Source organism: Aythya marila (genome assembly GCF_965140915.1).
Source record: "Aythya marila genome assembly, chromosome: 2".
Taxonomy (NCBI): domain Eukaryota; kingdom Metazoa; phylum Chordata; class Aves; order Anseriformes; family Anatidae; genus Aythya; species Aythya marila.
In genome coordinates, this window is record NC_139043.1 from 14,408,330 (window position 1) to 14,421,077 (window position 12,748).

The following is a 12,748-nucleotide window of genomic DNA, read 5'->3' on the forward strand; positions in this document are numbered from 1 at the left end:
ACAAATGAAGTCTATACAGGTACTTTTAATCACATTTTCCTCTGTCCTAAATATATTTAAGTCTACATGCAGTGCGTAGTAAATGCATATAACCTCTTTTTTTTATATTTCTTAAAATTTCAGCAGAGGTAGGCATTTGAATGAGTATTTTTACATCATCTGTTGTAAACTGATTCTGTCAGACTCTAGATTTTGTAGCTGAAATCTCCTATTTTCAAAACCTTTGCAAGGGGTAGAGAGGTAGGCAAATAAATGGTTTGGCCTGATTTAAAGTCTTCTATAAAACTTCAGAGCACAGCTTTGATATTTTTGTTATTGCCCTCCTTGTTGTGAGGAAGCTTTTCCTACCTTCTGATTTAATCATACACCTTTACTTTACACCAGTATGTTTGGAAAATCTCTTTGATATCTCTGTAGCCCTTTCTCTGGCAGTGAAGCATGTATGATAAAGCATAACAAATTCCATTGCCAAAGGTAGATGTGAACCACCTTTCTCGAGAAAAACTTGCATGTGAACATTATTACCTAGAGCCAGCGAGGTCATTAAACTCTGCAACAACAGCCATCACCCCAAGAGAAGACTTTGAAAAATAAACTGAAAGAAATTGATAAAAATGATACCTGCAGAAATGCGAATAACTTGTACAAGTTTCCATGTATTTGGCTTTGGGTGAATATCCAGCAGAGGTTCTGCTGTCATCCATTTATTAAGGAGAACTGGTACAACTGTACCACTATAATAGGGCTCTGACCTGAGGCCTGCAGATATTGCTGCTGTACGTATTTGCACTAGCTGTTTCTCCTCTTCTGCAAAACATTTTAAAATAGGATGGTGAGACCTCTGCTGTAAGAGGTCAGTTGTGTTGTAAGGGAAAATCCATTTCCAATCCTTAGGGCACTCATGGCAAACACAGCAGACCAAGGAGAAGGCTTGAGTGTTTCTAGAGCTAAAATGTTTGCTGAAGAAATGGAGCATTATTTCTTTCCGTCAGGAGAGGGCGGGCTCTGGGAACAGAATGGCTTTCTGTGAAATCAACTGATCTACCCAAACAGCAAGAGCTAATGGCAAAAGTTGTTTGAGAACAGTGTTTCTACCCTCAAAAAAGATTCAATCCAGGGAAAAGGCACACATCCAGATCTAATGTTGGCTAAATTTGCTATGGTGAAAACAGCTGCTACAGCAAATTGACTATATAAACTTTGCAGTCATACACTGCAGGGGGATGGAGAACTTTTAGAGAGGGTTCAGCACAGAGCCACGGAGATGAGGACTGGGGCATCTGTCCTATGAGGTAAGACCAAGGGAGTTGGGCCTGGATAGCCCAGAGGAGGAGATTGAGAGGGGATCTTATCAACCTCTATAAATACCTGAGGGACAACATAAAGAGGATGGAGCCAAACTCTTCTCAGTGGTGGCCAGTGACAGGAGAAGGGGTAATGGGTATAAATTGAACCACAGGGGGTTTCATTGCCATATGAGGAAGAACTTTGCTGTGAGGGTCACAGAGCACTGGCACAGGCTGCCCAGAGAGGCTCTGGAGTCTCCTTCTCTGGAGATATTCAAAACGCGCCTGGTGTGATCCTGTGTAACGTGCTTGAGGTGAGCCTGCTTGAGCAGGGGGGTTGGACTAGAGGATCTCTCTCTGGAGGGCCCTTCCAACCTCAACCATTCTGTGATACTGCAGTGAACGTGGATACCAACCCTCTTTAGATTGTCTCAACCACAACATAAACTTTAAAAACAGTTTTAAAGTATGAGTTAACATTACATTTATGATTGGTAATTACATGGTGTAACTGCTTTGTTAAGAGATTAATTTAAGTAATTAATCAGTAACAACTGTTCTGAAACCGTGCATCAGCTTTTGGTTTCTCATAGTACATGCCCATTAACTTACCATACCGTTCAAAAATTCACTTGCTGAACCTGAGATCACAACTCATGTATTTGGCTAATTCTCTTTAATGAAGAAGAAGAAAAAAAAAAAAAAAAAATCTATTGAGAAGCTCAGTTCAGGCCTTATAAGAGCTTTGGGAAAACGACTGTACTACACAGTTCTGTATAATCTGTACATACAGAGAGCTGTTCACGTATGTGACCATCGAATGGAATACTCTGTATTCACAGTAATGCATAAGTGAGAGGTTTATTAGAAAAGAGGAGCCTATCCAGCCTGGAGAATGGACTTTCTCCATAACTGCCTTTATCTTTTCCTGTTTTCTATATTCTGTCCTTCAATCCCTTGCCTCCTTTTCTATTGCCAATGATCTTTCATGTATTAAGCTGCATTAACATTGGATTAAAATTATTTCCTTTTACTGTCACACAATTCTGTTTCTAAATATGCTTATTTATAGTATTGCATTTTCATGACCCAGAACTAGCAAGTGCTGTGCTTCAACAGCAGTATTTGTAACAACATTTTTTTTTATGTATTTAGATAACATTCCATGATTATTAGAATGAATGTAATCAAGATTAAAGAATTGTCATTTTATCTTTCAATAAATTAAATTATCAGTCAAGAAGACTCCAGAAATTGAAATTTTGTCAATTCAGTATTCTTTCCCGTTAAAAGGCTATCAAACCTTAAATTACTTTTATTACTATGTGTTGACACAGGAACAGCATGAAAATTGAGTTTGTGTTCTTGACCACAGAACACCTTTTACTATAGTCAACATCTCCCCCCCAGCTTGGATACAAGAAATTGTAAATTATTGCATCTAGATACAAAAACCTGCTCCTTCTGTAATACCTTTTGACTGCTTAATAAGTCTTTGGAAATGAAGTGCAGACATTTATACTCCACAAGGTGTCACTCTAAAACAGCTGGAAAATTCGTGTCTTGTATTTCAAGCTCTGGCCCAAAAGGTCAGAAATGACTGGCATTTGTAACCTAACGGAGTGAACTACCAGACTTCCACTACTTAAAGCTACTTTAATGCAACACTGTAAGGGAAATAAGTATTTTTTCTTGTAAATAACGCATTTCAAAGCCAGTATATATATATTTATTTATTTACATTTGTGCCCAGCCTAAGCCTACAAAATTGTCAGTAACTGTTTAAATCCAGGATAGCATCCAGCAATATTTAATCAGGGTACATTCATTCCTTGCCTCTTAGCCAACTCCTGTTGGCTTAGCAAAGATGCAGAGTACAGCTTCAGACTCAAATGCTTTGCAGACATAAACTGTAAATTTTTTAATAAAAATAAATATTTTGTCTATAAACACATTTTCCTTTAAAGACATATGGTGTGTTTCTGAATGTCTCTCCAAAATACAAATAGTTGTCAGCAATGAGACTATGAAACCTCCTTTTCTACAGTTCACCTACAATCAGTGAATTAAGTCTCTGGAGTCTAACAGGCAGAAAAATTCCAATTAGATTTTATTGTATCTAACAAAGATTACATTATAGCTTTTCCTTTATTGCCTCAGTGAACAGCATGGCCTTCTTTGGCATCGCCTATTTTCATGAAACTTTTGAGAGATTCTTAAGACATCTATTTAATTGAAATTGACCATCAGGTTCAAAACATACTAGAAGAAATCAGACACAAACATCAGCACCTGTCACTTTGTAGGAAACAAGATTAATCAAGAAAATAAAAAGGATTATCAAGAAAATTAAAAGCATTTTTGAGAAAGGACACAGAACACATGGAATAGATCTATTAGCATGAGAGAGCTATAGTTGACAAGCTACACAGTACTACAGCAAAAACTGGAAGCAATTTTCAAATGTTAATGCTTTTCATCCTATGCTCAGTACAACAGCTCTAATGCTGGCATAGAGCATTTGGATTCGTATATAAAAACAGTACAGAGCTAAGCAAAGGTCCAACATACAAAATTGACAATACCTGTCTGCTTGTGTTACTCTAACACTACAGCTTTCAACGACTTTTCAGTCATGATTTTTTTCCCCTCTTTCTTTCTGGCCATATTTCATGTCAAGCCAAATTCTGGTAGATGCATTTCAAAAAAAAAAAAAAAAAAAAAAAGTTAATTAGGTCAGGGCTCAGATTAGGAAAACAGGAGAGAATATCTACTTCAAAAAGTTCTCAACGAATTTTGGTTGTGTACTTGCATCAAGAGGGCTGCAGTTCCAAGCCCATGCCCTGATCTTCGAAGCAACTGACAGCCTCACTAGTGAAGAGGCACACATGTAAGAACCGAGTATTTTCTTCTTTGCATGGCAGCTGACAAAATTCAGGAAGTTTTTATTACATACAGCTAGGATCTCTCAGAATCTAGTTCTTCAGAACCAAACCATGTCAGCATGCATTGACCTCAGAAAGTGTTTGCACTTCTCTCACTCCTGTAAGACTTAAGGAAAGTTAGAAACTTCATAAATACCTTGCTGAGACAATAATAATTAAAAAAAATGTTACAAGAATTACTTTAGTAGAAGCAGCGCCCTGTACATTATAGAATAATGTGTCTTAGTTTTCTATTATGTTTATTAGACCCTGCCTTGCTCCATGAGATTTACGCCATCATAGACTCAGATGAAGCAGAGGCTTCTTCCTACCTCTCATGTTCTTCTCCAGACTAATCTTGTTAAATGGCTCTGGTGCAGCTTACCTGGTATAAGCACAACCACATTCAGGGAAAAAAAATCATGAAAACAAGACCAACAAAAGCTTCATTCAAGACCATTTGGAAGTTATAAATTTGAAACCACAAAATAAAAACAATAACTTGGCTAGGTAGCAAGACTTCTGAGCTGGGACATTTTTATAGTTATTCTATTCACAAGACGTATTAATCACACCTGACTCCACTGATATGGCTATTAAAGGAGAGGAAAAACCTCAGCACTTATCATAACAAAGACATTTCCTCTGCTGTTTTTCCATTCAAGTCATACATAACACAATGAAGTTATTTTTTCCCCCTCAGTCTACACACAGCATTCAACTCTTGCATTACCCTCTCTGAGACTTTGTGTACATACACACCTTCTGCTTCGTAAGGTGGCGAACAAACACACTGCAATAAGGAAGCTGCATCTCAGAAGTGGGGAAAAAGCAGAAACCTGAGAAAATAAACTAGAAAAGATTCATTACAGATGGAATAAAATGCTTTTGCTACTAGCCGTTGTCAGTCTGCATGAGATACTATCAAATCAGCCTGAAATTCACTAACTCATTTTCCTAAGCTTTTAAATCAAGCAAATACTCAAACTAGTGCAACGTTGGCTGGAATAATGAAAACATTGGTATCTCTCATCCAGAAGAGCTTGATACTGCCATAAAAATCTTCAACCAAATGACACCCACTGCCCCCATAAGACCACATTTTATACAGGAATGCTAACAACCAAGAATCAGCAGCTTAACAGCTCAGCATCAGCATTCAACACATTCTTGTCACGTACACACCCGAGCACAAAATTTGAAGTGAGATAAAACAGAAAAGAACTGTGGGCAAAACGAGGCAATCCAAAACAGTTAAGGAATCAACAGCAGTTGAGCTGCTGTTCTATTTGAAGGGACACTTCATTCAGAAAAAGTTCACACTGGATTTAGCTATTACTCTGATATCTGTAGATAACTGGGACAGATCAGGAATTATGTTTGAAAATGGAAGGAAAGCCCTGGAGAACCAAGTGAGAGGTGATAGAGCCCACAGTCCTTAAGTCTGCATCTGTGCAGGCCGAAAAACTGCAGTTATTCTTGCAAATAGATCTTGTAAAATCCATAGGAACTAACGATGTCCCCCCAGAATAAATAAATAAACCAACCACCCAACCAAATCACCAAGCCCACACCTACTCACACAACATACTGTTTTTAATCCCAATTTTCCCAGCTCACATCAGCTGAGGTTTAGACATTCAAGATCTAACAGCCTAGAGATTTTCTTTTTAACTCTGCTCCCCCTCCTTCTGTTTAGATGGGGAAGAAAACAGCTGTGACTCAAAGCTGTACCTTAAGAGGAAGCTGACTATTACATTCCTCATCACCCACAACTCTGGGAGGCTGAAGGCATTCTTGAAGAGACCATTTCCCCTGAGCTACATGAAGTTAATGTTTGAAAATAAAAAAACATCCATGCAGTCTTGTGTGCATACTCCTGTAAAGTAAAAGCAGATCATCCAGCTATCTCAAAGAAATTTGCAAACAGTTGCGTGGATTGAGCAAAGGAAAGTAGTTTTGTGCAACAGGGATATGATTTTCTTGCCAAAAGAGAAATCACAATTATTTCAGCTTTTCTAACTGGTACAGGAGGCAAAAAAATCCTGGCTCTGATAATCACAGGTTGGCCAATGCTCAAGTTCTCCTCTAATAAACAGGTTCATTTAATGTTTCTATACCAAGAACAACACTGTGTCCAAAAGGCCCTTCTGTACCACACCAAGCACTTGAGTTCACAAATCTGAATTAGAATCAGATTCCTATGGGAATTATATTGGTATCTAGAGCTCAGAGCTAGGTTTTCACTGTAGAGGTAGGTTCTTCCCAAACTTGTCAATGTGATGGTGACACAGCCATCAAATAAGATAATTAAGACTAAACACATCTCCAGTTGTTATTTGTACATTCTTAGTAACCTCTTTTTCTGAAAGTAATAACAACATCAAGATGTGGGAAAAGGCTTTAAAACCAATGATACACATGCTAGAAGACAGAATGTGGGTTTTGATATTGTGGTCAAGAAGTTGTTTGAAAAGTTTCCTTTATTAACAGTCATCAAACCTCTGTGGTTATGGATTCTGAGATAGAGGGAACTAAATCATCTTCAGTACAGAGGAGGACAGTAGATGCTTCTAATACGGTTTGGTAGAGCTTCATATTTACCTACCATGCTTTTCACAATACCAAAATGGACTGTCACACTCAAAAAAAAAAAAAAAAAAAAAAAAAAAAAAAAGATTAAAAATTTATGAATTAATCCCATAGATTTGGTGTGGAAAGGATAGTATGCAATGAATGACAATTTGGTTATCATACAAACATGATCAATTCAAGTAAGACCTAGAGCACAGGAAATCTGAAATATTAATTCAGGCAGCTCAACACATGAGTAGTTCTCTCTTCAACAACTGGATTAGGACAAATTTTTGTGAGAGTCTTCATAGAAAAGCTTCATAATTAAAAGGCCAAGCATTAACCATGCAGAAGGGACCAAAGCAGGCATCAAGGGTCCTGTATGCCTTTTCAGAAAAGTTTTTTTGTTTTGTTAAAAAAATAAATAAGCAAGGAGTAACAAGCAACCTACCTTCCTTTCAGCCCTTTCACTTTGTACTGTATGTGATACTGTGCTTTAAACATTTAAATCCCAAATTTTCGAAAAATTCGAATTGTGAATAATTTTACAGTCACCAACAATGCATACAAAAATATTATAAGGTATAATGAAAGCTCCACATTTCAATGCTATTGCACAGTCCAAAATTAAATTTCAGGGGAAGATTAAACCTAAAATTTTGACTTTGCTTTTCCTAAATAGACTTCTCTGTACAAGACTTACCTGGCAACTGTTGCCCTGACTGTAAGGTTAAGGATAAAACATGGACAATGAAAGCCACCTGAAGCCACACTCGGTCCAGCCCATTGAGAAAAGTGCTTCAGAATAAACTATCATTCTTTTGCAGCTGTTGTTTTTGGAGACATCCTATGTGAATCCAGACAAACATCAGTAATGTAATTCATGATGTACAAAAATGAAAATGTTCCAAGTCCACTGGACTTGTGCGTGCTTCCCCACGTGCAAAGACAAAGCTCTAGACAGATGTAATTTTCCTTCCATTTTCTTTCTTCCCCTCAGCTAAAGGCTGGTTCAAGAGAACTGAAGAACTAAAACTGGGAGAGAGAGCAAGTCCTGGTACTCACATGAACCTCAACATCAAAGGATATCTGAACTAATTCATGTATCCTAGGATGTATCTTATCATTTCAATGGTTCCAGCAGTCCCATTTCAAGTAAGAATTACGGTGTTACTTCTCTGACTAACGTCAGTGGTACTTTGATCTTTCCTTCAAATCTTCATTTAACCTCATGGAACTCTGAAAAAGTTTTCAATGCACCTTCTCAAATCAACTCAAAACAGGATTAATAAGTACTCTATTCTTCCATGTCAATTTGACATCAGATCCTTGGCATTTCTGCAGGCCTTCATTTACTTATTTGCAAATAAGTCATTTCCTTCACCACAAGATGCTCCTTGGATCTAATTTACCAACCATACATCTTGAACGTTCTTGTTCACCAACATTCATTCGCATTTTAAAATCCATAAATGTTTTGTTTACAGAAATTCTGTCAACATCAACGCTATATGAAGCCAAATAACTGACAATGAAAGAAGCATATGTCAAATATATTTTTTCCCAGACTTGGTCCAAATGAGCCAGGTTTTGTGCAGTGGACTTTTTGAAAGCAGAATACTTTTCCCTAGTGCAGACAAATATATGAAATGGACTGTTCCAGAATGACCAAACATACACCCAAGAACATTTTGGTTTAGCTCTGTTACTAACAGACGCTTCCCCACCCTTCCCCAGAGTAATTGTTTACATAAATGTATGCATTTATCAAATGTTTTAAGAGCATTAGCAAAGACTGTAGATGACATAGATGTGAGGCAGACAAAGATTCCTCCTGCCATTTCTATATAGAGGTAGTACCAGATACTACTGGAAAGATAAAGGTAAGAGAGGTTTGTACAGGAGAGGCATCCACCACGTGCCCAAGTTTCTTTTCAATTAGTTTCCAAATCCCTTGAGAGAGTCAGGAGCAATGTGTACCTGTAACATTGTCAGGAGCAATGAGCCTACCTGTAACAGAACACAGGTTCTAGTGATAGAGCCAAAACAAACGACTTGCTGGACACTTTTGTTGCAGTCTAGAGGCTGCAATATGGACCTGCAAGAGCCTGTGTTCATCCTGTCCATCTTCAAAGAACCACTGACCCCCTGACTTTAGCACTTCAGATGCATTTTCACAGTGAAACAGGTTATTTTAAATTTTACTTCATTTTGGTTCCAGACCTGAAGCAGAGCCTTTGGGTCCAAAAGCTGGTCTGTTTCCTTCTTAAATCAATCGATGTAGCTGCAGGAAAAAGAGAGACTACCTCTTCTTACAAATGGTCTCACTTAGGTACCTAGTGGGATTTTCAAAAGGATTTGAGAAATATATCCTGTTTACTTCAAATAAATTCAGAAAGTGACAGAAAAAAACAGATCAAAAAATATACTCCCACCCCAGCAGTATCAGAAGGAAGGAATGTGGGATTGGGTTAAAGGTGAATTCAGTTTAAATTAAGCAAAGAAATCTCAGTGCCTTTAGTAATGGCAGAATTCCACCCCCCCGCTCCAACACACACATGCAAAGCTCCCAAATACCCCGCTCATAGACTGTACAGGCCACCAATCAGATAATTCCTGAGTTAAACAAAAACCTGGAAGAGATTTTGCATAAGCTCCATTTTCTTTCGAAGTACTATGGTAAGTTGGCATGCTGCACTTACCAGAACTGTCATCTGGTTTAAGCATGGGTTTGTTTTTAAAAATCTTTAGTTCTCACCTATATTCTGGAACCCTGTGAATCAGCAAATTGTTACTTGTCATTGGGAAGCTTCCTTCTGTAAGCCATGTTTACTTCCTCCTGGTACTTTGCAGAAAATATGAAAAGAACTACACGACCAGCCTTCACTATAGGTAACTGTGTACAACTGTCCAGAATCTAAAATAAAGTATTCAGAATGCAAAATTGAATTTTGATACATTGAACTCTAATAAACCACGTATTTCACAAACTACAGACAATGTAAGTGAATAGCAGTCATATATCAGAGAGCTGTTTTCAGATATTTACAACATACTTCACATCATGTCAAAGAGCTTATGTGTGCCTTTCTCCTTCCTTCCCTTCTAGACTCTCACAGGTTTAAAAGCCTCCCACCCCTTCCACCCCCACAAAAAAAAGCCCAGATGTTTAAAGGAAATCAGACACTACACAGGTTAAACAACATGGTTCTATTAAAAACTATCTTTAACCATGGCACTCAGTGACAGCAATACAATACTTCTTTTTCCCCACAAAGCAACTAATATAAAAATATGCCATAAAATCATTTGTAGACTAGTATGCTAGTACATACATGTAATCATAACATTCTTTTATAAACTCTTTCCTGAGATACCTTGGGTTGTTTGATTTTCTTGTATTACTGGATGCATTATCTTTGTGATTCATTTAAAACAACTGTAAAATATTTTGTATGTGCAGGCCACTAGCAGTAACATGTAAAAAGTAGTATGTAAATATATGGCAAAGAAACAGCTCTTAGAAATTATGCACTTTTTCACTTTTTTTTTTTTTTTTTTTTTTTTTTTACAGCATTTGGCTCCTTGGGAGGTGGAAAGGAGGAGCGTGGAAAGCCTGAAATTGGAGCTATGAATTGACAGAAAGCAGGAAAGCATTTTGGGAATGTTAGAAGTTGGAATATAATATAAATGACACAAAGAGAAAACCATAATTCATGTTGGCTATGTATTGCCTTATAAAGCAACCGGAAATATTTTAGTCAGTTCACAGTATAATAAATATTTCTACTAATCTGTTTTGGAAGAGCAAATGTCTTTAAGGGTTTCAAGCTCCTCTATAAGTTTCTTGTTCTGAACTTCTAGCACTGCAACACGACTCTCCAGACATTTTATGTATTCTTTCTTCCGACGTCGACATTCTTTAGCAGCTTCCCTGCAAAAAGCAGAAGTAAAAAGTGCAAACAAAAAAGCCATTTGCATGCTATTAGAAAGCTCAGCAGAGTAGGGAGACTACGACTGAATTCCAAATTTTGGAATATCTCCCAAACCAGTCTGAAAACACTAAGCAAAACTGGGTTCCACAAGGGCCTCAAGTGTCTCTTTCTCAAGTTCATATGGCAATCTGTAGAATTGCTTCCTCTCATGCCTTGATTAAAGTTCATAATAAACAAGGTCCAAATGAAAAACAGTTATTCTGCTTTATGACAATAAAGATCTTTGAGGGCCTTGAGTTCCTCAATGAGAGTCTTGTTTTGGTTTTCAAGCACAGCCACACGATTTTCAAGACATTTGACATATTCTTTCTTCTTTCTGCGACATTCTCTGGCAGCTTCCCTGGAACCAATACAAGGCAAATGACTACAGGAACAGCCACAATACGGCAAAGACTGGATAAAAGAAATTACCTGCAATCCCTGAGGTTCAACAACCACCACCACCACCACTAACAACAACTCTTGGATTGCACAAACAGAACAGCAGATAACAGCCATAAGCAATAACATGGTTAAAATGCAATTCAAAACAACTAAACCAACTTGAAACAAATTCAGCACCAACAAATACAATGATAGAATACACAGAGGAACTGAGAAAAGCACAGTAAACGATGACCGAGGGACACATTAAGACTGAAAGCAGCATTTCTTCTTCCAGTCATACTCCATTTTATGTGTTTATCTGGAGTATGATCTCTGCATTCAAAATCTTAAATTCAAACCCAAAGAACTTACTTTCAGAAAATACAAACGTAACACTACTCTCTTCAGATAAAAAAATTGATGCCATGTTCAAAACCTGCTGTAGTTTTTTGTTTTTAACCAGGAAGTTAAGTCCAAACAGTTTTTCAGCCTTTCAGAACTGTCCACCTGGGCATATTTCAGTGATTTTTTTTTGTCGTGTTGGCAAGTGACAGCCCAGAGCCATTGCCACAGCTCTGCTCAGAATTCTGTTATACCAAAGCTACACACTTTAGATAGCATTTTCAGAAGCACATCTCAACAAGCATTCAATTCTAAAAGAAGTTCTATAAGTACTGGGATTCCACTCTGCTAACTTTTTGGAACTTTAAAAAGTGTCAGCTTGTGAGAACAGAACTTTGCAGCAAGTTACATGCGAGACAGTATAGAGACTAGCTTTAAAAATGAAGAGAGGAGAAACAAAGGGAAGCACTACAGTGCAGCAATCCTCATGAGGAATTTAAAGTAAGGACAGGCATGAGAGCAAAGCAATACCATGAATTCAACCATAATTGGCTATTCAATGTATTAGAGATCTGCATAGCAGACTATTTCTTCCTGAAGGCATTAATCTAATTTCTATTGATAAGGATTTAAAAAAGGAAGTCCCCTAAAAATAGCAAGAAAAATGTGCAGAGAAAGACAGGTATTTACAGCATACGGTCAATTCCATGTCAACTAATTAAACCATGTCAACTAATTAAAAAAAAATATACAGCCATCTCACACAGTATGCTAAATGACAAGGGCATCGTACAATAACTTATCACAGTAGCGAGGTAGTTAGGAAACTCTGTAATTATCATTCAATCCTAAAATGAATCTTCTTCACAGCATCATAAATGGACAGCTGCTAATGAGATTCTCAGATATTACTCTGACCGATTCTTTCCAGGGAAGTTTCAAGATGAGCACGCCCATACTGGTCATTGTACTGGCAGTGGAAAAAAAATAAAATCGTTCAACAGTAAGTATACTTCTGGATTATCACAAAAATGACCAGTAACAGACAACACCAATACTGATTTTTGATTTACCATAAAATTTTAGAACTAAAAATCCATGGAGATAAGGCCAGCTCTAATGGCCAACGATTTTAATGGCCAATATTCATCAATTCTCTAAGTACGTGGGATGACTGACAAAGAATTTCTTTCCTTCCCTTTGTCAATCACAGGCAGTGCTCATGACCTTAAGAAGAAAACTTTACTAGAGTGATTTCTTT

The 12,748-nt window shown here is 37.4% G+C and overlaps 1 protein-coding gene across 14 annotated transcripts in view; it reads right to left on the bottom strand.

Moving 5' to 3' along the window:
- Window positions 1-3,006: 3,006 nt before the first annotated feature.
- The window catches only part of CREM (cAMP responsive element modulator), a 40,211-nt gene continuing 30,469 nt past the window's right edge, over window positions 3,007-12,748 (bottom strand). For 11 of the 14 annotated variants that reach the window (XM_082755157.1, XM_082755153.1, XM_082755145.1 and 8 more), the window contains one exon: window positions 10,575-11,119. In XM_082755157.1, coding sequence (XP_082611283.1) covers window positions 10,975-11,119 — 145 coding nt within the window. In that variant the 3' untranslated portion in view covers window positions 10,575-10,974. Of the gene's footprint in view, window positions 11,120-12,748 lie in introns of all 14 variants that reach the window. The other 3 variants (XM_082755156.1, XM_082755151.1, XM_082755148.1) reach the window with 2 other exon arrangements.